We start from the raw sequence: 25,683 nt of genomic DNA on the forward strand, positions 1-25,683 counted from the left end.
TCAGCTGGTGTTAAACTGTCTGCCGTCTTCCTCCCTTAACCGGCCTTAAAAATCACTGCAGCTGTTGCATCTCCGGCTCCTGTCCCTAATTGCCCAGCCAGTGACCGGGAGATGGGAAATGACCTGGGGTGTGCAGCACAATTAATAGGCTGGGTTTGAACCCTGGCTCAGCCGTTTATTTATAAGCTTTAGGCTCCTGGGCAAATTACTTAACCTGTAAGAGTCAGAGTTTCTTCATTTTTATAACTGAATTTAAAATAATACTTACCTTGCAACAATACCATGAGAATTAAATGAGAAAATAAAGTCAAGTGCCTCTGAAAAATGCTGGCATGTTGTAGATGCTCGATGTGGAAAATGCTGTTATTATTATTACTCTGACGTCTAAAGTAGAAGAAAATATGTCTTCTCCTTACCTATATTTTTTTCCTTTGCCTTCTTGGGATGTTCTCTTAAAAAATGCATGAAATAAAGTTTAGGTCTTTGACTTCCTGACTGCACACGGCGGAGCTGGCCTGAAGGGCTTGGAGAATGTGCTCTGTATGAGTACAGACCCTGCCCCTAACCAGCTGTGTGACACTCAGCTAGATCGCTTTGGAGCCTCAGGGAACTTATCTGTAAAATGGGGATGATAATTCCACCTCATAGAGCTGTTCCCGAGTTAATACATGTAGTATAAAACATTTAAAACAGTGCCTGGCAGTGTTTACATAAGTAAGCACTCGGAAAAACGTTCTCCGCCCTACTCACTGGGGACCCTGGCTCTGCTACCCACCCTTGCTGTGTAGCCACATCAAACCTTCCCCTCCTGAAGCTGTAGGTTCCTTGTATGCAGATTAAAGAGATACTGATAACAGCTACCCCAGAGGCTTGTTTGCAAGGATCGACTTCACAAAAAATGTGAGCTCCACTAGAGCAAGGATTTTTTTTTTTTTTTACTGTCTTGTTCTTCACGCATCTCCAAAGACAAACAGTGCTTGGCACCCAGGGGGGCCATTTTTGAACAAATGAATCAAATGATAATGTAGATAAGAGGTACCATATAAGTTCTGTATATATGTTGGAGGAGTCCTTTAGTTTTCACTATTTTCTTCCATTTTAGTCTGCTTTTTTTTTTTTTTTAATAATGAGGATATCCCCAGGTGCCAGCATCTGGTTATAAATTGCGATTTTCAACACTTTTAAAAATCTAACTGCAAGGCAGTAATGCAGGTGTTTCCTTTCACTGCACAGCGAGGAGATTTATGATTCATCTGGACTTTATGGCGTAAACAGATGCTCCTTGGCACCTCCTCCCTCCACTGTTGAATGTTAACCAGTAAACAGTTACTAAGCTGGTAAGTGGCTGCAGTGGCAGCCACGCAGTGGTTTCCCATGTTCAGTGCTACTGCAGCCCTGCCACTGAGATGGCCCTTCAGGGAGGCACAGTGCCACGTGGCCCGAGAGCCTTGGCTCACAGGTCTGGGGAAAGCCCCCACTGCAGGGATCCCTCCCACCCAGGAAGAGCAAGTGAGACCTGCAAGTTCCCAAACATGATACCCAATTACCCTTGTTGCCTTTTTTTTTCTTTTGAATATTGTACTTTGTTCTGAAGCAGATGGCATGAAGCCAGGGAGACATGCTAATAGCTCTCTCCAGAAAAGTGTGCACAGCCCATCTGTTGGCTCCTTGTGGAAAAAAGGAAAAAAGAAAAAGATGCGGGGGAAAAAGCCTGCCACCAGCAGTAGACTGACTCATCAGAGATCATGGCACTTACGGATGCTGGAGTTTAATTGGAGACTTAGAAAAATGCAGTGAAGGCATTTATTCCACTGTGACGCATTCACCTCTACCTAGAGCCTTTCTCCAGCATTTATGGAGCATTTATGGAGCAGTGGATGTGTGCATTTATGGAGCAGTGGATGTGTGCCCAAAACTGTGCTAGACGCAGATGGGGGAGGGAGAAAGAAAGAAAAGGTTCCTCGTAGCGGGAGCTTTCCAGTCTCATGAGGGAAGACAGAATCACCGGGCAATTCCGACGCAGTGTGACAAGTGCCGCAATGGAGATGAACATGGGGGACTGTGCACTCCCAGAGGAGAACCAGCTGAGTCTAGAGGGCAGAGGTGATGCTGAACCACGTCTCAAAGAGCAAAGGAGGGGCAGCCATGTGAAAAAGAATTAGGGATGGCTTTCCAGGCAGATGGACCAAGAGAGACGAGAGAACAGGTTGGGTTGTTTGCAACTGCTGCAGGGAAGGGTACCAGTGGGAGAGCAAACGGAAAATGGGGGTGAGGAAGTGGAAAGGAACTGACCCCAAAAGCTCCAAAGTCAAGCTAAGGCCTCCGGGCCTCATACTCAAGGTAATGAAGCTGTACAGCTGACCTTTGGACAACACGGGCCTGAACTGCACCGGTCCACTTAAACGTGGATGCTTTCCAAGAAATACTGCAGTAGTACTGTATATGGTCTGCGGTTGGTTGATTCCGTGGATGCAGACCCAGGTATACGGAGGGCCAACTATGAGTTATATGCAGAATTTCCACTGTGTGCAGGTGAGCGCCCCTAACCCACGCGTCGTTCAAGGGTCAACTGTATTTGCATTTTAGAACAGTCATCTGGTGGCAGTCTGGAGGGTGGGATGGGAGCCAAGCAAAAAAACAGTCTGGCTGGAGGCTGAAGCCTTCCATCCATTTACCAAAATGGGCACCAGGGTTGGTGTGATGGCAAGACCCATGGGCAGGTCTTCACCCTGTCGGACCCAGTGCCCCTTTTTTATAACAAGGATTTGTGATGTCTCCTTTAATATTTTGAAATGAAATTCATAGAGAATATAACCTACCTACTTGGTTTTTCAGAAATCAATATAATGTCCTAACTGTAATAGGAAGAAGAAATAAAGGAAACTAATTTATAATAACAAGATAATATATAGCAGTAAGGAAATACCCAGGTAAAACTACACTAGAAAACATACTAAGTGGTCAGGTGTGTGTACCTATGACTAGAATCACCACAGGTTCAGACCAACCAGTACAGGAGTGTCATGCTTCCTCCAACGCCACGATCAGGGACCGTGATTTTCCAAGTTGGTGAACAACTCCTGACAATGTTCCAAACAAAACGAAATATAGTCTCCCCTCAAATATACACAGTTCTTACATTCCTGGAAAATGTAGTGCATTAAAACTGTGCAAAGAAACTTTGATTTTCCATGTGATTCAAAGTCCAATCTAGTCCCTGGTGGCACTTTTGGTGCCGTAGCCTGGGTTCCCGGTTGGGGAACTAAAATCCTGCAAGCCACAGGGTTGCGCCACCCCCCCACAAAAAAAATAAATAAATAATAAAATAAAATAGTCATTAAAAAAATCTAGTCTATACTCAAATAATCGCAAACAGAATGCTGACATTTCTTGGTCATGCACGTTATCTCCCACATTATAGAAGGTCTAGTGTCAGTGCTCTTGGCCCCTTAAATGCCAGTACTGTCTGGCCGCGAAATTATCATGACAACCACAACACACCCCAGAAATTTCCTAATCATGCCTTAGGAGGCAGTAGCACTCCCACTGAGAACCATTGAACCCTGTCAAAGTCAATCAGAAAATAAGAAAAACAGTGTTGCCAAATTCTTAGTCTGTTGGTAGGTTCAAGTCACTGCATTATTATGACAGACAGTGTAAGCAAGTTGCAAGTTTAAATGTCAGCACCAATGCCTCTTCACCCCTCTCATTTCCGGGCACTAGGACCAAGGTGATCTGATAAGGATATTGTCTGTTTTGTTGCCACTCCTGCCTCATTCCATAAAAGTATTTAACACTATTAGATTGATCAGTAGGAAGCCCGTGTGTCTGTCTCTACCCCACTACTGGAGCCTCCTCTGACCTTGGAAGGAAATGGACTGGCTTTGAAGTTGGCTCCATCCCTTATGAATCCATTGAAGGGCAGATCTGAGGCTAGAGCATGAGTGAGGCAGCCCACACGGGATTTCTCTGGGCTCACCGGAGTCACTGACACAACCCAGGACATGCCCAGTGCCCCTGCACTCGCCAGTCTTCCATTTGGAAGTTGCTAGGATACCGTGCAACCACCCTCTTCTTTTCCTGGTCTCACTCCTCCTGTACCTACAAATTCCTTCCAATAGCCATAAAAATGCATATTTTGAGAGGCCGTCTACTCTGCCTGGACTGGTCATCTGTCTCCTGGGCATGATTGCACCCTGGAAAGACATGGGAGTCTCCTCCAGGCCCACAGTGAGCTAAAACATTACATGGCTAGACCAGCTTTACCGACTGTGCTAAGATCAGAAGCCAGTCTTGGCCATCTGCGTGAGGCAGTGGGAAGAATGCTGGCTCTGGGGACAGATGACCACAGTTCAGGTCCTGATCCCAGCTTGTCTCAGCTGTGTGAGCCTGAATGAGGTGCTTTTCTTCTCTGAGCACCAATCTCCTTTTCCCTCAAATGGAGATGATGACACCGACCCTGCAGGGATTTTGTAAAGATGTGAAGCACCTAATACTGTACGTAGCATGTTGTAAGCATTTAATAGGTGGAAATTATTATTGTTTCTATTATTATGGTACAGAGTATCACTTGTGCTCCTTTTAAAATGACTAGATCTCACCTGAAAGGAATAATATAGCAAAAAATTACGGTGACATATGTGAGTACACCCCCTGGAGTTTTGCAGTGCCCAACCTATGCCACTGTATGAGGTGGTCCTGAGTAGATGCTAACTTACTTTTTTTTTTAATCTTTAAATTCACCCAATGAGGCGCAGAAGGTATTTTCTACCCATTTTACAGATAAGGAGAGGCTTAGAGAGCTTCTGCAGCTCTCCCCAAATTCCATAGATACGAAGTGGCAGTCTGAATTTTAACCTTGGCCTCTAAAACTCCACCATTTTGATTCTTAATCATTTTGCACACCGCTTCGATGCTGAGAAGGAAGATGTTATAACCTGGCTTTACAACAAAGAGCTTGACTCTTAGAGAGCTGAAGCATTTGGGAATGCCCTGAGTCTAGCAAGAAGGGGAGGCAAGATTCAAACCCAGATGTGCCTGGTTTCCAGCGCTCTGCCTTTTCCACTGAGACACACTGGCTTCTGAGGTTGTGTGATGTCAGAAACCTCTAAGAAGTATAAGACTATAAGAACTTTTAAGAGCTATAGTAATATTATCATTACTCCCCAGATCTCTGCCTGGTGTCCCCCTCACTGTATTCTAGTCTCTGCTTACAAGTCATCTCCTCAGAGCGGTTTTCCCTGACCAGGGCTCTAGAAGACAGACTCCAGGAGAGCAGGGACTTCTGTCTTACTCACCTTTGCATCCTAGCACACAGCCTGACACTCAACAGTTGCTTGGTCCCTTTCTACCCATCCCTTGACTCCCTGAATAATTCTTACCCAAGGCGCCTGACTCTTCTTTTTAACCTTGCAGGTTATGTTGCAATGGGCGCCGTCCTCCCATCCTTCTGGGGCCAGCAGCCCCTTGTCCAACAGCAGATCGCCATGGGTGCTCAGCCAGCAGTCGCTCAGGTGATGCCAGGGGCTCAGCCCATCGCATGGGGCCAGCCGGGTCTCTTCCCTGCCACTCAGCAGCCCTGGCCCACCGTGGCCGGGCAGTTTCCGCCAGCCGCCTTCATGCCCACACAAACTGTTATGCCTTTGCCAGCTGCCATGTTCCAAGGTCCCCTCACCCCCCTTGCAACCGTCCCAGCCACGGGTGACTCCGCCAGGTCAAGTCCACAGACCGACAAGCCCAGGCAGAAAATGGGGAAAGAAATGTTTAAGGATTTCCAGATGGCCCAGCCTCCACCCGTGCCCTCCCGCAAACCTGACCAGCCCTCCCTCACCTGCACCTCAGAGGCCTTCTCCAGTTACTTCAACAAAGTCGGGGTGGCACAGGATACAGACGACTGTGATGACTTTGACATCTCCCAGTTGAATTTGACTCCTGTGACTTCTACTACACCATCGACCAACTCACGTGAGTGCCCTTCTCTGAAGGCATAAACCCCCAGGGATCAGTTGATGCCTTGCTTCTGGCGTCAGGGAAGTCACCTCGGTTGCATTCAGCAGGCCTCTTTGTGTATATGACTGCTGCTACGAATAGCCTCCCGTGATTAGGTGCCAATCCTACGCACCTTCTCCACGTGCTTTGTATTTATTATTTCTATACTCCTAACAATGCGAGTGGCAAGTTTTGTTAGACCTGTTTGACAGATAACGAAAGTGAGATTCAAAGACAAAGAAAATAGGCAAAAGGGTGGAATCGGTTACAGGCCTGTTATTTATCTAGCATGTTACTCTGGCCCTTAAGCTTTTGTTCCCTTGCACATCCATTTATTCATTTATGTATATCCCAGCTCTGACACGTAGATTTGGGTATGACTTATTGAACTAAAAATGAGTAACATTTAAAAAATGTTAGGGACAAGTATAAAAAATCAGAAAAGTAAGATCAGGAGAAAACACAGGCCAGCGGTAGAGCAGCCATAAGGCCTCCTACAACTGGTAGAGTGGCAGCGAGAATTTGCTCAAAGCTTCAGGCAGTCAGAACGCTCTGCGCTGGGAATCCAGAGAGTGGCGTGATTACTTACTAGTTTTGTGTCGATGGGCAAGTCATTTTACTTCTCTGGGCCTCAATGTCCTCATCTGTCTTAGGCTGAGGGTCATAAAAAGGATTCAGTGGTACATGTACTAAAACATTACGTGCCTCACAGAGTTGGAAGTATTTTTATCATCATTGTTATGGCATACTGAGCGGGTTTGCGCAGTCTTGGACTGAGGTTCTCATCCTGCCTTCTCCACCCCAAACTGTGTCTTCGGGCAAGTGTGTGACTTCCTTTAACCTCAGCTGTGTCTTGGGTAAAAGAAGTGAGCTAGCTTCAATAGCTCTGTGCCTTGTCCTAGTTCTGGCATATTCAGTGATTCTATCCCAGCTCACTTTTCTATGGCCAGCATCTGGAAAACCAGCCCTGTGCAGCCAATCAGAATCCAGATGTACTTGGGCACACCGATGCCTGGTTGACACCACCCGGGGAAGGTGTCTGGTGATCCAGCCTGTGCCTTGACAGTTGATAAGGGGAAGGAAAAGGCTCATGGAACAGTGAGGTTGGCGTTTTCATTACTGTCACAGATGGTACGGATTACTGCTTAGCCAGTCCCGTGAATTGTCAAAAAAAATCTAATGTTAACACAATCAGATAGTGTCACTTCAGCAAGGTTTGGGGTGCTGTTCTGAAAATGAATCTCTTCTATGGGTATAAATAACCTACTTCCTCTCAGGCCATATGATCTACATGGTGGGGGCATCTCTATTCACTCCAGCTCACGGGGTTTCAATGAAGAATCATGAATAAAAAATGAAATGCTAAAGAAATGACAGCCATGCAGAGAAAGCAAGCATCTTTTGAAGACAAGTGTCTCTCTTTCAAGGGGCTTGTGTGCCCGCTCTATATATAAAAGAGGGAAGTTTAAGTTCTTTGAGGACAGGGAATATGTCTTAATCACCTCGTGCTGCTACACTTCTCGTGATGGCTGTGTGGCGTCTGGCACATGGGATGTGTTTTGGAACGATTGTAGAGGATGAAGGTACGAAACAAAGGCTACTCAGCTACTGTCGTGTGTCGGAGCGGGAGATTTTGGTCCAGATAATTTTCTGTTGTGGGCGGCTGTCCTGTGGACTGTAGGATGTTTAGCAACATCCCTGGCCTCTAGCCAGGGCCACTAGATGCCCGGTAGCACACATCCTCTTCCCCTACCATGATGACCAAAAATGATTCTAGATAGTGCCAAGTGCCAGATGTCCCTTGGGAGTAAAATTGTCCTAGATTGAGAACCACAGTTTTAGAGTACAGAGGTATTCTACAAAACCTTCTAAAGGTTAAGATACTTGCATAAATAAACTTCGAGTTTTGCATCCCACTGATTCCATCCAATAAGTATGAGCAGTATATCTCTCAGAATCGGCAGCTCTGTCAGGGTTCTCAGCCTTTAGTAAGCAAGAAACCATGTCAAACACAGTTCAGAATCCAATTACACTCATAATTATTAAGCATCTACCGCATATCAAGGTGTTTTCATAAAGCTTATCTCATTTAAACTCTCTCTAACTGGTTTGTTCTATAGGCATCTCATGAAACAAAACAGACTTCCTTTTAAATTAAAAAAAAAGAAACAGTGTTTTATTTTAAAGAAAATGAGTGCAACCTATCTTTTTTTTTTTTTTTTTTTTTTTTGCGGTACGCGGGCCTCTCACTGTTGTGGCCTCTCCCGTTGCGGAGCACAGGCTCCGGACGCGCAGGCTCAGCGGCCATGGCTCACGGGCCCAGCCGCTCCGCGGCATGTGGGATCCTCCCGGACCGGGGCACAAACCCGTGTCCCCCACATCGGCAGGCGGACTCTCAACCACTGCGCCGCCAGGGAAGCCCGCAATGTATCTTTATATCCTCTTATCCATCAGCATCACCTTTCTAATGTTTTGAGTGGAGAGGAACCAAAAGCACACCTCACATAGAAATAGAAAAGCACAGTGGACCGAACACTGTCAGATTTGTGTTAAATCCCAGCGCTCCTGCTTCATGGTTGTGTTAACTCTAAGAAAGGCACTTCACCTCTCTGAGCCGCAGTTTCTTCATCAGAAAAAGACAGTAGGTACAGTAGCACCTTGCAGGGTTTATATTAGAGAGCATAATGAATGCAAAGTGCCTAGCACCGTGTCTAGCTTGCTGGCCCGCAATAAATAGCATCATCATTCTAAAGAGAGGTTCATCGAGGCAAAAGCAACCCACCAAGTTTTATAATCACTCACTGTCTGATAAGCAGCCAGATTTTGTAAATTCTGGGATGTAATGGCAGGGAGGCCTTGTCAATGGCTTTTGAAATTCAGCTACTGAATCAAGCCACGCCTCCCCCCCCTCCCTTGGGGCTGAGCCAGTGCTGGGTATTTTCAATGCCAAGTTAGACATTATTGAAAAGAAAAACAAAGAAATTATTGAAAGGAAAGTAGTTTCTAATGGCGTATTTATTATAAACCTCTGGGATAAAGGAGACGAGGGAGATGTGGGAAGGTTAGGACAGAAAATGGAGATCCTTATGGAACAAGGAGAAAAGTGGCATCTGTGAAGTTGCCGTCGGCTACATTCACTTTCCCAGATCACTGAGACACTGTTCAGCACGTGTTTATCAAATACCTACTGTGTGCCAGGATACAAGGCCTGCTTCTACCACTTGCCAAGTCTGTGGCCTTGAGCAGTTTAGCACTCTTCACCTTCCTTATCTGTAAAATTGGAAGAACCCCTACCCGAAGAGGCTTTATGCGGGTCAGCGATATCGCCTGTAAAATTTCTGATGGCTTCCGACACATAGAAGGCACTCAATAAATGCACATCACTCTCCTCTTCTCTATTTATTCTTATTGAAATCATTATATGAAGTTAAGAAAGAAGACTGTAGTCCAGCAGGTCTCAACTTGGGTCTGCAGAAACACAGAATTTCTGATTCAGTAGGTGTATCTAGGGTGGGGTCCAAGGATTTGTATTACTGTCAAGTTCCCACCAGCTCCTTCCTGACCATCAGGTTTGTGAGAGGACAAGATTCATAGGTACAGAGGAGATATTAAACCGTTCAACCGATTTGGCTTGTGATAGGAAGGGAGGAGTCCTGGGATTTGACCTGAATATAATCATATCCCTGAGGTTTCTGTGGGGTATAAACGGTTGCTGCCGGACACTTAGGATGTTTTCTTTTTTTGCATGGTCTCTATGTAGCTCCAACCCCAGCCCCTAGACAGAGCTCTCCATCCAAATCATCTGCATCCCACGCCAGTGATCCGACCACCGATGACATCTTTGAAGAGGGCTTTGAAAGTCCCAGCAAAAGTGAAGAGCAAGAAGCTGTAAGTGACTGGTTTGTTCTTTCGGTTTTGTTTTGTTTTTTTTCTTCAGTTTAAAACCTCTGTATCTGAAATGGACAATGCATGAGGAAACCTATGTAGAGAAGAATGCTGGCTCAGACTCTTAAGTTCTAAAGGGGTGACTAAAGGCGTTTTCTTTTATGTTCAAATGAGCAGCTGAAAACCGTTATCCTTTCATTAAGTTGTTACTACAAGTTCTCACATTTGCGGAAGTGGCATCCTCTAAAGGAAGTGCTGCCTCCTTTAAAATAACAGAGTGTATGTGTGCATGAAAATATGCCCAGCTGTCTTATATTTTCAATTACTGAAAAGAAAAAAAAAAAGTGTTATCTTCTTGTGTTCTAGCCTGATGGGTCACAGGCCTCATCCAACAGTGATCCCTTTGGTGAGCCCAGTGGTGATAATATAAGTCCACAGGCCGGTAGCTAGATAGCACAGGTCTGGGTAGGTATCTGTCCTTTTGATCTCCCTTAAGCCATCCGCTTTCCCTTTTGCTTGTTTGTTACCTCAAGTCACATCCCTGATGTTTACATCATCTCGCCTTGCCTGGTGTCTGTTTTCCACCTTGTTTATCCTCATGGATGCATGACCTTTGACATATATTGGGAGGTAGGGGTAGAGGTGAGGAGTGGGGAATGGTCGTATTTTATTAGTGATATGTTCTGAGGGGGGGGGGGTGTTGCTAGCAGGAGGCATGGTCAATGCTACTGAACGTGGACTCAGTGTCTAAAATCATCAACATTCTGAGATGGACACATTCTGCCCACCCTGATTCTTTCTCAGCGAAGTACGGTCCGGATGCTTCAATCTTTTAAGCAGCGTGTCAACTGCATTTGCCTACACTCGGCAGATCTAAAATAAGGTCACCAACCAAACACACTGAGAAGCCAGACTAAGGAAGAAAAACAAGCAGTGCTTGCAATAAGGTTGATAGAGATGTGAGATCATCGTAGTCCATTTTGTCTGGCCAAAAGGGGCCCCCGCACCCTTTCTGACGTGAAAGTGGAATTCAAAGCTCAGAGACGTGTCACGTTCGCCTCTGAGGCTCTGCTGTTTGCACCTGTGTTACAGCCTGTGGTTTGCCACCAAACCACTTCAGACTCCATCAGCAGCGGCTTCAAGAGAGGGGTACTTACATTTACTAGAAGTGGGTTTTGGCACTTGAATTTTAATACATCTGATTTTATGGACAGAAAGAGGGGCTGATGAAGCGAACTTTCCCAGGAGACAGAAGTACCCCTTGTTACCCAGGCATGATTTCTAAGGTCACTCCTTGACAAATGTGTTCAATTTTCATATACTTCTCTAGTTTTCCATAAACGTGTAGGACTGCAAGGCCCTACCGACAGAGCTCTGTTTTTAGACCTGAACATTATGGTCAGAACCATTAAAATGGTAAATAGTTTTCACTGTTCATAAGTGGATTCTCAGGCTACCTTGGAATCAGTTGCAGTTCGTGTGTAAGTTATTTTGATGGTTCTCGAAAGCTCATCCAGTGTTTTGAAAGTGCATTTTGCTAATAGATTTTATGATTAAAGAATCTCACATACCATACTTTTTGCCATGTTTCACCTCAGTACAATAGCACATGAGAACACATCATGCCACACAAAAATCCAGTCTTGCATGGCTGTTTGGGGAACTTGTGATACAGGCAAAGTCAATGTTCCAGGAAAGACAAAAGGTGGAGATGATGGGTGGACCCCTTGGGAAGATTCCCCCAGAGGTTTTTCTACCCCTTACATATGTTTTATTTCACATGCTCACCCTTGCCTTGAAAAATCTGATGAATGAACTGGAGGTGACAAGAGCCATTCATCAGCGTAACAGCCAACATCATCCTAAAATTGAGTTCTTCTAGAGACTGAAGATGACGTGCAGCATCTGCAGGTCGATGTTTCACACCCTCACCTTTACGAGCCTGTTCTGCTTGAGACAGTCGTACAGGCTCTTCTGTGAGGCTTCAGCCTGTTCCGTGTTTGATGTTCTGTCTAGAACCCCAGGCCAAGGTTGAGTTGTGAACGGACGTGGCATGGTCTAGTGGGAAGAGCTCAGAATTTGGAACTTGAGCTCAAATTCTAGCTCAGCTACTTAAGAGCGGGAAATCTTGGGCAAGAACCATACTTGCTGTTGAGCCTTGGTTTGCTTATCTGCTGAAAGGGCCTCATGTATACATTACATTAACTAAGATAGCATACGGAGACAGGTACTCGGTCCTCGGCTTAAAAAAATCTGGTTCTGGAGCAAGAGTGAGTTCAGAATCTGGCGCTAGCACTTATAAGCTATGTGACCCTCGTGAGACGTCATAATAATTCTCTATCTGATTTTGCAAAATGAGGGTAAAAATAGTGTTCTCCTCATAAGCTTATTGTTTGGACAATAATCATAGGAGGTGATGTGTGTGGAGCTCTTAGCACAGCATCTGACACAGGGAAAGCACCCAAGAGCTGTTAGTTGCCATCGCCACCACCAATACCATCACCACCACCCCCATCATCATCCTATGTGCTCAATAAATGTGGTTCGCCACTCCCTTGGATTTTATACGTTTAGCCCTTATGTCCTCATGTTGAATAAATTCTACCATAAGGACCCAGGCCACTGGCTGGGAGACTTTGCTTTTTACTTTCTATTTGCAGGTAATTAATTTTCAATATGCCTCAAAATAGCTTTGGGAAAAAGAAAAACCCTACTTCTTAGTTTTCTGGCTCGCCATGTCCCATAATCAGAAGGACCCCTGTTAGGGCCTCACAGGCTGCCTCTCACTTCTCAAAAAATGAGCAGCCTTATCTTAGAGTCACATGTAAATCATAATAAGTAGCTCCCAGCTCCACAGGAGGGCTGGGCTGTAATCTTCCGTGAAACAGTTTTCTCCCTTTGAAGGCTTAGTCTGGCAATTACACAATTGCCTATCAAGAATTGCGTTCCAAGAGGCTGATGCCAGCCTTGCCGACACATCCCTTAAGACACCCATAAGGAAAGTCCAAATGAGCCTTTTGGGCCCCTCCTTCAATAGCAGTATAAGCCACGTTGGATCTGTCTCCATCCCATTCACCCGTCCACCCAACTGGAAATTTACTGACTGCAATTTCTTAGGGCCTTTCCAGGCATTTGGAAAAAGGATACCATGCCGGGGGAGTTCCGTCCATGGCTCTGTTTTCCCCGCTGCCTCCATACAGTTGGAAAGCAAGAGTCCCAGCCTTCTTATCACCCTTGCAACCATTATCTCCAGCTGCTTTTTATGAGAAATGCCCGCACAATTCTGAATAGGTAGGGGTGACATCTGTTGATAAGTTAAAACCATATTGCACCCTAGTAAGAGGAAACGGATGGCCTCAATCCTCTCAGGAGGAAGCTTCGGGGCCAATCTCAAAACAGCATTTCTGTTTTAGCAATAAAGGGGAATATCTTCAATTATTTCATGTTTTTCCCCTACCCTCCCATCTGGGAGAATCACGTGTCTTTGAAAGACTGGGTCAACAGGGGCAAAAGAAAAAGAACCCAAATAATATTATAATGGCTGGCGTGGGAATGGAAGGTAATTTATACTCCACTGATATGTTGCTGGAGCAATTTTAAGGGCGAAATGTTAGCTTTTGAGGAGATGAAAGAAAAAGGAAAACATTTATTTGGTTAAATGGCTAAGTAAATAAACTGCCTATCAGACTTGCCCAGCTGTCAAGTCAAAGTAGCGTCTGTAACAATGGGGAATTGTTTGGTCTGTCTCCCTTAGTAACAGCAGATATTGCCATAAAAAGTCACTGGCATTTTTTAAGACCAATCTTCATAGTGGGAACCCAAGACATGTAAAATGTTACCTGATGGATTTACAGTGTTCAAGGGAAAAGAAAGGACAACTTCAGATGCTTTTGGTAAGAGATTTTAAAAAAAAGGAAAGAAAGAAAAGAAATGCCCAGAGTCAGGGGACTTGGGTCTGAATTATGGCTCCAAAGCAGGTGACCTTAGGCAGGACTTTAGCTATAGCCCCTGGAACCCCCGGTCACCACCTATGGATGAAGACGAATCATAGCAAGAGCGCCCTCCTCAGGCTCTCCCGGAATCAGAAGATACCCTGAGTATGAAAGTGCTCTGTAAGCTTTGAAAGTAGAATACACGTATTTGGCATTATTATCACTATGCTGTTTTTAAATAGAATCACATAACAAAGAGCCTCAAAGCAGAGAACCACCAAAATGGAAAAATAATCTCTCCTTTTCATGGGCATAGCACTCCGAGGCAGGTCCGAGCCAAGCTAGTCCAGGCGGGAGATGGGAAGGCCTGGTTGAGAGCAGTGTCGGCCAGGTTGGAGAGATGGGCGTGATGCCCAGGGATATGAAAAGATGGAATCAGGAGGAGGTTAAGGCTGCAGGGAAGTGGGAGGTGAGGAAGAAGAGGGCGTGTGCTAGGATGACCCCCAGGTTCCTGCCTGAGTGGGGGATCTAGGTGGCGCCAGGCATGTGCTAAGGAATGCAGAGCTGCAGGCTTGAGCAGAAAAAAGGCCAGTTTACTTTGGGACCAGTTGCACCCGAGGTGCCCTTGAACTTCCAAGCAGAGATGCCGGTGGACTGCTGCATATGAGACTCTGGAGAACAAAAGACTAGAAATGGAGATTTCAACATGGTGTTCAGCCCCTAGAGTAGTGAGCACACCTAGACTCCAGTGATCATTTAGACCCGAGGCCAGCACACTCTCTGGGACTATTTACGTTTTTGTGGGCCATCTGGCCTTTGTCACAACTAATCTGCTCTACTGTTGCAGCAGGAAAGCAGCAAAAGACAGCGCATAAAGGACTGGGTGTGATGAGTGCCAATAATACTTTATTTACAAAAAAACTGGCAGCCACTAAAATGGGCCAATGGGCTGTCGTATGATGACCTCTGAGTTAGATCACGCTTACTGTTTCTAGAATCACCCTGCAGAAGCTAACGCAAGTAGGCTTGCATTTACTACGACTAATAAAATAAATGTAAAAATTACTAGGATGTTAACAGCACTTTTATAGGCATCACCTAATTCAATCCTCAGGGGAATGCTCTTAAGTATTTTTATCATTCCTATTTCACAGATATGACAGGTGAGGTAGAGAGGTTTATGACATGTTGAAATCACACGATTCACATGTAATAGGGCTAGGATTTGAATCTAGACCCAGATTAAATAACGTAAGAGCGCTCAACCAAGACCGGGACACCTAGGTTTTAGCAGCCTCGCTGACTTCATTGCTTGTGACCTGAGGCAGACGGCTTCATATCTGACCTCTGGTCTTCTCTTCGGTAAAGCAATTCCCACAGGCCCTTCTAGCACTTACATTCTAGGACCCTCTAACTTGCCCACGGTCACCCAGCTAGAGCATGCAATCCCCAGTCCTCAAACTAGATCTTCCAACAGCAGCCTTCTCCCAGGCTGTCCTTATTCCCAGCTAGTGAAGGAAAGGCCAGACGTCCCTGAAGTATGTTGACTTCATTAGGGGTCCTGGTGACTGTCTGGGTGAGAGCCAGGACCCACTCCTGACCACCAGGAAGCTACTCAGGACAGGCCATCCCGCTTATGGCAGAGAGCGGGTACCAGCAACCTCAGCGCCCTCCTCTGCTACCTGACAAGGTCGAGAAAGGTGAACTAAATCTGCCAAGCAGATAACTTGTACCCATTATTATTGGGGAAGTGCAGAATTGATCAGGACATGTGCAGACCCCCTGGGAACTCAGAGTGTGCACCTCTGTGTTCACCAAGTGGGTTTCAGCACCCAAGACCCCTGGAAGCGAGTGCGTTTAGCAGCAACTTCAGTCTCTAAGGCATCATCATTAAATCCATCCTGTATTTTGAAGACTTTCCTACTCTGAAGGCCAGATTTTCAGTCTGAAAGTGGTCAGAAAGCTTTATTGTTTCCCTCTCCTCTGAATAAAAAGGAAAGGAAGACTCCTGCCCCTTGTTAAAATTGCTTATGTCATATGAGCTCACTTATTATGTGTTACAGTCCCATGATGTTGATGTTACAAACCGCATCGTACAGATGAAGAAACTGAGGCCCAGGTGAAATGCCTTCTTCAGTTCATACAGGTAGTTAGGAAGTTGCTGGGGTCTTTGTGGCTCTAAACCCCATGCCTTTTTCATGGATTCAGGTGGAACTTTGAGTTCTTACAGCCTTATTTCCACTCCCTGGTTACCATCACCTTTTTCATTTTATCGGGCCAGGAAATGTTAGACCCTGCTGAGCTAGGCCCAAGTGTTCGGGCTTAAAGACCCTGAGGCTGAAGTTGCTGCCTCGGCAGGGCAATGCTGAGGACCTCAAGCTTTGGCTCACCTCCTAGCTGCAGTCTGACCCCCAGCTTGGCTCGGCATGGCTCTTACCCCCAGGCTCCCAGGAGGGGCAGAGAAGGGCTTGCTCAGCAGCTAGATTGCACGGCGCGTGACCTCACGTCCAAGACCACCTTTCTCAGCGTGCCACGTCTTCTCCCCACTCATCATTTGTTTCGGACATACCTTTGCTCCATGTGGCCAAGCTTTCCAGAAACAAACACAATGAAAATTAAAGGGATGCAAAGTCATAAGCACAATTTAGGTGGCTTTTCCAAAGGGGCTCATTATAATGTGGGATTGGAAACTATGTGCCTTTATACTTCAAGCCAGACAGGTGGAGATAGGTAGGGAAAATGAGGGAATAAGCACAGAAAGGGGAGTCCAGACCCTGGGCCGCCCTCCTGGCTCTCTACTGATTCCTGCGGACTTTGGGGGGAAAAAAAACCCTCCCATCTGGGGGCCTCCATTTCTTCCTGTAGGAAAGGAACCGTCGGATCGATGGCCTTTCTTGCTTTGACATTTTACAAAAGGGGTCATTGTGGCAGTGGAGAGGACAGTGGGCTTAGGAAGGAGCTGGGTGTGTTTACATGAAACGCTCAGGAAAACAAATCTAATCTACAGTGGTCGAAAGCAGGTCAGTGGTTGCCGCACTGGAGTGAAGGGTTGACTGAGCAGGACCCCGAGGAAGTTCCTAGGGTGAGGAAATGCTCTATAGCCTGATTGCTCTGGGGAGGGCCAGATGGGTGTATATATTTCTCACAACTCATCAAACTGTACACTTAAAATGGGAACATTTCACTGTATGTAAATCACACCTCAATGAAGTTGATTTAAAAATAAGAATAGGTAAATTCATAGAGGTGGAAAGTAGGTAAGAGGTTAGTTACCGGGGGTTGGGGGTCAGGGGTCAGGGGGACTAGCAAGTCACTGCTTAATGGGTACAGAGTCTATTTGGGGTGAAGAAAGATTTAGAAGTAATGGTGATGGTTACACACATGATGAATGTGATGAATGTCCCTGAATTGGATGCTTAAAAACGATTAAAATGGCAAATGCTTGGCTCTAAATATTTTACTGCAATACAAAAGCTAAAAAAATAACAAAGCTGGTTATATCCCAGCTCTGCCCTATGCTGGCTGAGTGACCTTGGGCCAGTCACCAAACTCTGGGGAGCCCTGCTTCTTCCCTGTAAATGGAGATAGGAATACCCAGGGTACAGACTCTGCGATGCCCAAATGAGACCATGTATGTGATCGAGGAATCCCCTTTAGAGACTGTAAAGGTTTCTGTAAGTATAAGCTATTATTACTCTAAATCTGTGATTCCACTTGACTTCTGTACGTGAGCTCATACTTCATACCTAAAGTCATCTGCAAACACGTGGAAGTCTCTGCCATCCACAGGGCCCTCCAACCAGATCCTTTAGATTAACCCCGCATTCTCTCTACACAGTTTCCCAAGGCGGATCCTGTGCCATTATTAGGTTTCCTAACAGCCCAGTTAATGCTATGAAGTAGTGTCTATGAAGGAGATGGACTTTGGAAAGCCACCTACAGGTGATTTTTAGGCCTAAAACCATCTTCTATAAAGGAAGGATAGAGCCACATGCCCAGACATAAGAAACCTAACCGTTTTTGGAGTACCTCCTCCTTGCCAGGCTCTGTGCCAGACAGTCAATGTGTATTTTCTCCTTCAATCCTCAATGAGGATTTCTAGACTCATTTTACAGACGAGAAAACCGGAACCCAGAAGGGTTAAGTAACCTACACGGAGTTTTTTTTGTTTTTGTTTGGGTTTTTGCAGTACGCGGGCCTCTCACTGTTGCGGCCTCTCCCATCGCGGAGCACAGGCTCCGGACGCGCAGGCTCAGCGGCCATGGCTCACGGGCCCAGCCGCTCCGCGGCATGTGGGATCCTCCCGGACCAGGGCACGAACCCGTGTCCCCTGCATCGGCAGGCGGACTCTCAACCGCTGCGCCACCAGGGAAGCCCTACACGGAGTTTTAAGGTTACTAAGTAGGTGACGGTGAGAAAGAGAACAGCAGCCTGACAGCCAAGAGCTGGGCCCTTGGTGTTCTGTTGAATGTAAGCAATTTCACAGAACACCATTGTCCCACAAAGCATCTGCGACCGTGATGGGTCAAGACACCTCCAGACCACTCGGTAGCCATGGCTGACAGGAACATTGTCCAAATTCCAAAAATGACCAAATATTCTTCTCTCCTGGCTTTAGCCTTGTTCCATGCTACCTGCCTTCCAGATAAGAATTATTAAGATGATCATACTCCAGCTTCCTGAAAGCATCCAACCCAGAGAGAAGCCTTACTTTCTTGACCCTCCCCCTAAACATCTAATATTAGCCTAAACCTATAAGAAGCCCTTTCTAATCACCTCTTCCAGACTTGCCCGCGGTTCACCTCGTTGTAATGAGTAATAAACCCAACTTGTTCAAGTGCAAGTGTGTTCGCGGTGGCCTATGGCTGCAGGCAGTAGTTGGCAGTAGGAATACCAGCCTGGATCTGCGCGATTTCCCATCTGTGTGCGTGCACTCTTTCATTGCACCTCCCGGAAAACAGGGTATTCAACTTAAGTCAAAGGGTGGAGAGTTGATTTTTTTTCATTTTTGCTGCATGGTTTCTATCTACTTTGTTGTCCTCTAGAAATGGAGATTATTAATATGTCAGATTCACAGATGAGCTTAAAGTTCAGAAGTGTTTGCCAACTCCCAGTAAGAGAAGCACTTTCATTCACTCATTCACATCCTCACGCTCCGTGTTAGTGGGTGCGCCTGCCAGGTTCCAAGCTTGGGCTCAGAATTTGGAATGCTGACGTGCAAGGTGCAGCGGAGCTCACTGTGTAGAAGGCACCAGGAGATAACATGATGGCAGTGTAGACTCCACAGGGCACTGCTGGAGTCCGGGGCAGAGTGGTCCACGTCACCTACATAGTCCAGGAAGCCCTTCTATTTGGGCTGGTTCTGCAAGTATGAACCCCCAGGTGCAGGACGAGGAGAGGTCCTGAAGGTGGAAGGAATTGTCTAAGCAGAGTCTCAGGGATGGGAAATCCCATCATATCGGGGGGACCAGATGTACAGGGAAGAAGGTGCAGCCTAGGAGAGAGAGGAAGTAGATGAGGCCTGATGGGAAGGGGGAGCCATGTTGGAAGGGCCCTGTGGACCATCCTGAGGAGTCTGTGTTATCCTTGGGGGCTTAAGGAGCTGGGAGGGTCGTTCTAAGCAGGAAACTAGCATGACAAAATCCATTTCAGAAAGATCATTGTGACAGAAGCGTAAGAATTTTTTTTAAGCATGATGTTCGGGACTGGAAGGGTAACTTTTTTTTAAATAAGTTTATTTTTATTTTTGGCTGCATTGGGTCTTCGTTGCTGCGCATGGGCTTTCTCTAGTTGTGGTGAGCGGGGGCTACTCTTAGTTGCGGTGCGCGGGCTTCTCATTGTGGTAGCTTCTCTTGTTGTGGAGCACGAGCTCTAGGCGCGCGGGCTTCAGTAGTTGTGTCACACGGGCTCAGTAGTTGTAGCTCACGGGCTCTAGAGCGCAGGTTCAGTAGTTGTGGCGCACGGGCTCAGCTGCTCTGCGGCATGTGGGATCTTCCCGGACCATGGCTCGAACCCATGTCCCCTGCATTGGCAGGCAGATTCTTAACCACTGTGCCACCAGGGAAGTCCCAGGAAGGGTAACTTTTGATTCATGGTCTGGAAGGGACATTTATTAGCTCTAATGGACTGCGAGACTAATGGGTCTCATGTGCCCAGTGAAGGAGCTTTGACCTTACGCTGTGGGTAATGAGGAGCCGTTGAAGGATTTGAAGCAGGGCCGAGATGTGGTCAGATCTGACCAAAGAAAACAAAAAATATCAAGAGCGTGTTATGTTAATGTGTGATTCCATTTAGGCTTTTTGGAATGTTGAAAATAGCTTAAAGACCCCGTGGTGACCTTGCCAGAAGTCAGGTCAGAAATTTCTGGATCAAATGATTTCTTAGCTCCCCTCCAGCTCTGACAGCCTAAGATTCTGTAACAAGGAAGGTAAAGCTATTGCCAAAACGTATAATGCATCAGAGTGTCAGACTTTGGGATTATCTGCTGCTTGGGGTTTTACACACCACTGCTCCCCTTCATTTAGTGGGGATAATTGAGAGTTGACTGCAGTCGTTACCACTGTTGTGATGGGTATTTGAAGCTAAATTCCGGCAAGCAGGAGATGTGTGAATATTTATCTCAGCTGCAGAAAGTTAATGCAGTGTGGCATTAATTACCCTGTCTGAGCCTGCTGTCTTCTTCTGTTTTTAGGTGTCATTCTCAGTTGAATAAATTAGTTTCCAAAATTGGAATAAAGCAAATGTAGGGTGAGATCAAGGCAGCCAGACTTCTTAGGGCATCCAAAAAGCAGAGTGAGCGGAGAAAGTCTACCCAGGAAAGATGAAGATGCATCCTTGTAGCCCAGCGGAGGCAAAAGGAAATGTTTCCCAGTAGTGGTACTTCCCTACTTTACCACTCTAGCTTTGCTCCACCCACCTCACACCCAGAACACAAACACACAGTAAAGTTCCATGTTTAGCCTTACCACAGGTATTTGAAACATTTCAAGACGTTGGCAGAGAATAGATTAGGTGCTTAATAAATCATCTTGCTATAGATTTTGATTTTTGATTCAATTATGGGAGAATAAAGCCAAGGGAGAGTGTGTTTAGGACAAAGGGATCAGAACAGTGAAAAACGTAGAAAGTGTATCCTAGACATTCATTCATTCAGCAGACCTTCATTGTGCACCTACAGTGCTGGGTCCGCATGTAAAATGGCAGATGGAATGGGAAAGTGGTACAAGTAGGGCGTGGAAGAATGGGCTTTCCTACTTTCTATCATCAGATATTTGGAAGAAGTATTACACTTATTCTTTATGTTTCCAAGGCCAGTATGAAGTCCCATGGGTGGAAAGCATCGAGGGACAAATTGGCAGTCTGTTCTTTTACAGAATTGGGTGCCTCAAAGGGTAGGAAGCTCCTTCTTCCTGAAAGAATACAGAGATGATGAGTTCTAGAAGAAGACATCCTGTATCTACCTGATCTCAGGAGTCCTGGATTCTATTCACGGCATGGTTACTAAGTAACCTTGTGACTCTGGGGAAACAAAAGCTCTCTTCGTTGGGCTTTACATTCCTCATCTGTAAAATGATGGGTCTGGACAAAATTATCTTCTAACCCATCCCCACTTTACAATAAAAGCGAGTAGTACAATATATTAAATCCATGACAGGCAGCACAATGACTTTGAGATCACACAACCTCTTTGATTTTCAGTTTTTATCTGCAAAATGAAGATGGAAAGAATATAAACCACTCCCAGGACTGTTAGGCAGATAAAATAAGACATAAGGGTGCTTTATAAACTCCAAAACACTCTACGACACCATAGATCGAAGGTTTTTTTGTTTTTGTTTTAATGGCAGCTGTTATAATAGATGAGAAAAAACACTGGACCTTACTTTTAGGTCCCATGTCCCAAACTTACTAGCTGTGTGACCATAGACAAACTACTTAACTTCTCTGTGCTTGGTTTCTCCTTTGCAAAAGAGATAAATCACCTGCCTTACAAGGCTGTTGTGATGTTTTCAAAAGACAATGTACTTGAAAATGTCTAGCATGGCGCCAGACACACAGGAGAAGCTATAGAATGCCAGTTCAATCTGTTTCTTCAGGAAAATAAGCAGTTAAAAGGGATCTTTACTCACATGGCAAGAGGCAGGCTAATATATAAAATATGACAGAATTAAGATGTCACTGTGTCCTTTTAGTTCTGGTACAAATATCCAAGAGTGACAGCAGGAAGGCCAACTTTAATAGAAGGGCCTATGCATGCCTAAGGCCAGAATATTGACGTGATCTGCTTGGCCAGTGCACCCTGGGCCATTTCAACATGAGCTGAAGTCTGAAGCGATTTCAACAAGGCCAAACACCATTTCCCATCTACATTTGGATTGGAGGTTTGCTGTGTCATATGTTGGTGAAAACCCTTGTGTATGTCTTAGGACAGCCCCATGGGTGCTGGCAAGTGACCCGCCAAACCTCACACAGCTGAGTGGATTGAAACAGGTTCGAGAAGCTTTTAACTAAGAGCTAACGGCACGATTGCCATTTCTCTTATTGTAAAATGCACCCAGTCATCACTGCTTGTAGAAACCAAAGAGCGGTTTGAGATGGAATTTCAGCAACCTCAAGTGGATTTCATAAAACCGTGTTGGAAAAATGTTCACTTGACTCATGGTCATTGTTACCATGTTCTGAAGACCTGTTCCTGCTGAGTACTGTGCTAGAGGCTTTATATATATTCTCTCTAATTCTCTCAAGAACCATGTAGGATAAACAGTATTATTCCCATTTCGTGGTTGGGGAAACTGAAGCTCAGAAAGTGTAAGTATCTTGTCCATATCACACAGCTGGTCCAACTCTGTCTACTAGACCCTGCGATTTCCCTAACAGGCAGTCAGGCTCAGCTTGAAAACCAGGGGCAAAACTGGGTGAGTTGTTCTTCTTAAGGATAAAAAAAGATACCAAAATGATACGCACCATGACTGAATAATCCCAAAATAACCTAAGGTCATTCATCATAAACCGTCACCTTTCTGTTCTAATCCCAAACCCTCCTTCCCATGCTGTCTCAGAAAATCCTATCCGGAAAAGAGCAGATCTCACTTTGTCCCTCTGTCCATAGGAGCTGGAGCCTCTTTATGCGCAGATCAACAAATCTAAGAAATAGCATCAATGCGGGCTTGTGGCGGGTGCTTCAAGACTGGCATGGAAATCAGCATCGCGACAGGCTCTCTTGTATTCTTTCACCTCACCTCATCCCACGAAGAAATTCACGATTGCCCAATGGAACTCGTTTGGAAGAGGGAACTAAGAGTTTTTGGCAACCCCTGGCAGATATCTATGGCAGCACAAAAACAAACACACAAAAGCATAAAACATCATACCCAACATTAAATCACAAATCAAGCAAATGCTTACTTGACAGAGAGTCTAAGCTCTCTTAACACGTGGGTTTAAGATGACCCAGTATGTGAAACCATAGTTCTCTTTTCATTTCTCTACCGGTTGGCCACTGTAAAGACATCAAATTTGGAGTGACAGGCCTCAGAGAGTTACATCAGGGTTGGCACTGACGTCATTTAGGCAAAAGTAAGAGGTCTCTGTCACCACAATATCATCATCCGTATGCCTTTCCAACATCACTCCACAAGGCCTGGTCTGCCATTTTTTCCCCTTTCCTTTCTTTGTCATGTTTGAAAATTAATGGGTGTACAAATTTTTGTATTGCTTTTGACTTTTTTTTAGATATTGGTGAAGAAATCGAACTGGGAAAAAAAAAAACCTCACATGAAATGAATTCACTTGAAATCACAAGACAGATGAGTGGTTGATGATTCTTTTTGATCAAGAATGTTGCCAAAACAACCCTTTAGCTCTTCTGCATCCTGGTGAAGAAAGACAGCTTTCGGTTTAACGTTCACTCTGTGAGTAGGAAAGGACATCGAATCCCATTGATGAGAAAGATGAAAAAGGCATCTGATTTCCTCAGAAGCTCTAAACTCTAAGTCCAATAAAATGAGATTTTTTATTTTTCCGATATCTTGCTGCTGTGATGCTATGCAGACAGTGTCTTCTCCACGTGCCATTTTCAAAGAAAAGTCATTTGCCAAATAATTATGGTACAATCCTGGTAATGTGGTTTGAGATCTTAAAAAATGACTTTCTAATGGAACAGTAGTGACATGAATATTCAGAGTAACAAACTGATTCCGTGGTCACAATGGTTCATCTCTATCTCTTTTTTCTACATCAGAAAATTCAAATGGGATTTTTATTTTATAACTTGAAACAAAAAAAGCTTACCATGAAACTCTTTAAATATTTAAGGGAAATGGCTTTAAGGAGTTCTAATGAAAAAAAATTGCCAGTTTTTTTTTGTAAATATAGATGTTAATGAAAATGCTTTTTAATAATGCCATTACACTGTAGAGAAGGTAGCAGATTGAGTGAAAGATGTGACAAACTTGATGGATGGGGCTCACTTTCCAGAGGTTACTCTGGAGCGTATGGTAGGAAGCTGGAGTTCAGGGGCAGCAGGCAGGAGCAGTCGTCCAATCAGCAGCTAGTGATGAGGAAAGGAGCACGTGACTCCATCAGCTAATAATCTAAGCCTTTCCGCGAGAGTACCGGCCCTCTGCATAAAACAAGAAAGAGACAGTTCACGCTCTGAAGGCCTGTGAACTGAAACTCCAGTTTCAGATTCTGAAACTCCCTCCCACTTCTCCACTCCCAGCGACCCCCGTAGACATCATCGGACTGTTTGTACGTGAAACAGAAGAGTTTAAGCTTCCTTTTTTTACATTTATGAGACAAAAAGTGCAGTGTTCGGTTCGTATGTTTAGCACATGATTTTCATAAAGAATCTATATATTTTTTGCCCTACAGAGAATTGTTCTACAGGTCAAATGTGTTTTCCTGATGTTCCTATGCAGTTACAGTATGTTGAATTTAGTGGTTTAACACTAAGAAGAAAACTTTAAAAAATCATGTGATGAATTGGATTGGGGGTGGGGGTGATTATTCTTACTTGGTTTTAAAATTTGAAAAGTAGGATTTACCTTGATATGAATGACTTCAATTGGCCTGTGTACTTTGATTCTTCATATCAATAGAAACTAAAATGGTTTGGAAGAAGGTACACTTGGTGACCAAGAAAAAAAGTGATAAGTCAAGGTGATTGTTAACTGTTTGAAGCCCAAGTTTTACACTATCAGGTCACTGGAATCTGAATGTTTTCCAGTTAACTGGAAAAATGTCCATTACAGAATAGATGTAAGCGTCACCCTAATGTGCAAAGTCTAAAGAACCCGCAACGTGAAAAGGGCCATTTACCTTCCTCTGTAGCTGTCACATGTTGGTCGACATGATTTCTTCAGGAATGTGCATACCTTTGATGAGTTGATCCTTCCACATGAAGGGGAAAATGGGAAAGGTGTGATAACCATGAGAGCTGTCCTGAGACCAGTTCAACTGTGTTTTCTGAGGATTTGATGAGATAGGCAGTTCCCATGGGGAAATGACTTAAATCGCTCTGTTGTCCATGATTCTGATTCTAAACCAGTGGTGCTATCTTCTCCCTCAATATGGCTGTCTTGAGTTTGTCTTGCAGTATCACACCCTTCCACTGATTGCGTGGGTTGCTTCTGACACATTCAAAGTGAACTCTGGCTGATGTTGCTATTTCAGGTACACCGTATGGAGCTCATTTCATAGAAGAAAGTGGCAGCCCAGTGGACTTGTCATCATTCACTGAATGTGCTTGAAAATGTAACTGGCTCTGAACTTAAAGAAGATGGCCCCTGTGATGCGTTAAAGTGAGCGGAATAAGGTCAAGATTTTAAACTGCCATCCATGTTATCATTGGCAGAATTCTGCTGTTTAATAAGCACTG

The 25,683-nt window shown here is 45.0% G+C and overlaps 1 protein-coding gene across 1 annotated transcript in view; it reads left to right on the top strand.

Annotated features, from left to right (window-relative positions):
• DAB1 (DAB adaptor protein 1) overlaps positions 1 to 22,945 on the top strand; it is a 276,658-nt gene extending 253,713 nt beyond the window's left edge. The window contains exons 11-14 of the mRNA XM_060142574.1: positions 5,416 to 5,964; positions 9,749 to 9,876; positions 10,240 to 10,338; positions 22,915 to 22,945. Coding sequence (XP_059998557.1) covers positions 5,416 to 5,964; positions 9,749 to 9,876; positions 10,240 to 10,323 — 761 coding nt within the window. The 3' untranslated portion in view covers positions 10,324 to 10,338; positions 22,915 to 22,945. The remainder of the gene's footprint in view (positions 1 to 5,415; positions 5,965 to 9,748; positions 9,877 to 10,239; positions 10,339 to 22,914) is intronic.
• The last annotated feature ends 2,738 nt before the right edge of the window (positions 22,946 to 25,683 follow it).

The sequence above is a fragment of the Lagenorhynchus albirostris genome, chromosome 2 (genome assembly GCF_949774975.1).
Source record: "Lagenorhynchus albirostris chromosome 2, mLagAlb1.1, whole genome shotgun sequence".
Taxonomy (NCBI): Eukaryota; Metazoa; Chordata; class Mammalia; order Artiodactyla; family Delphinidae; genus Lagenorhynchus; species Lagenorhynchus albirostris.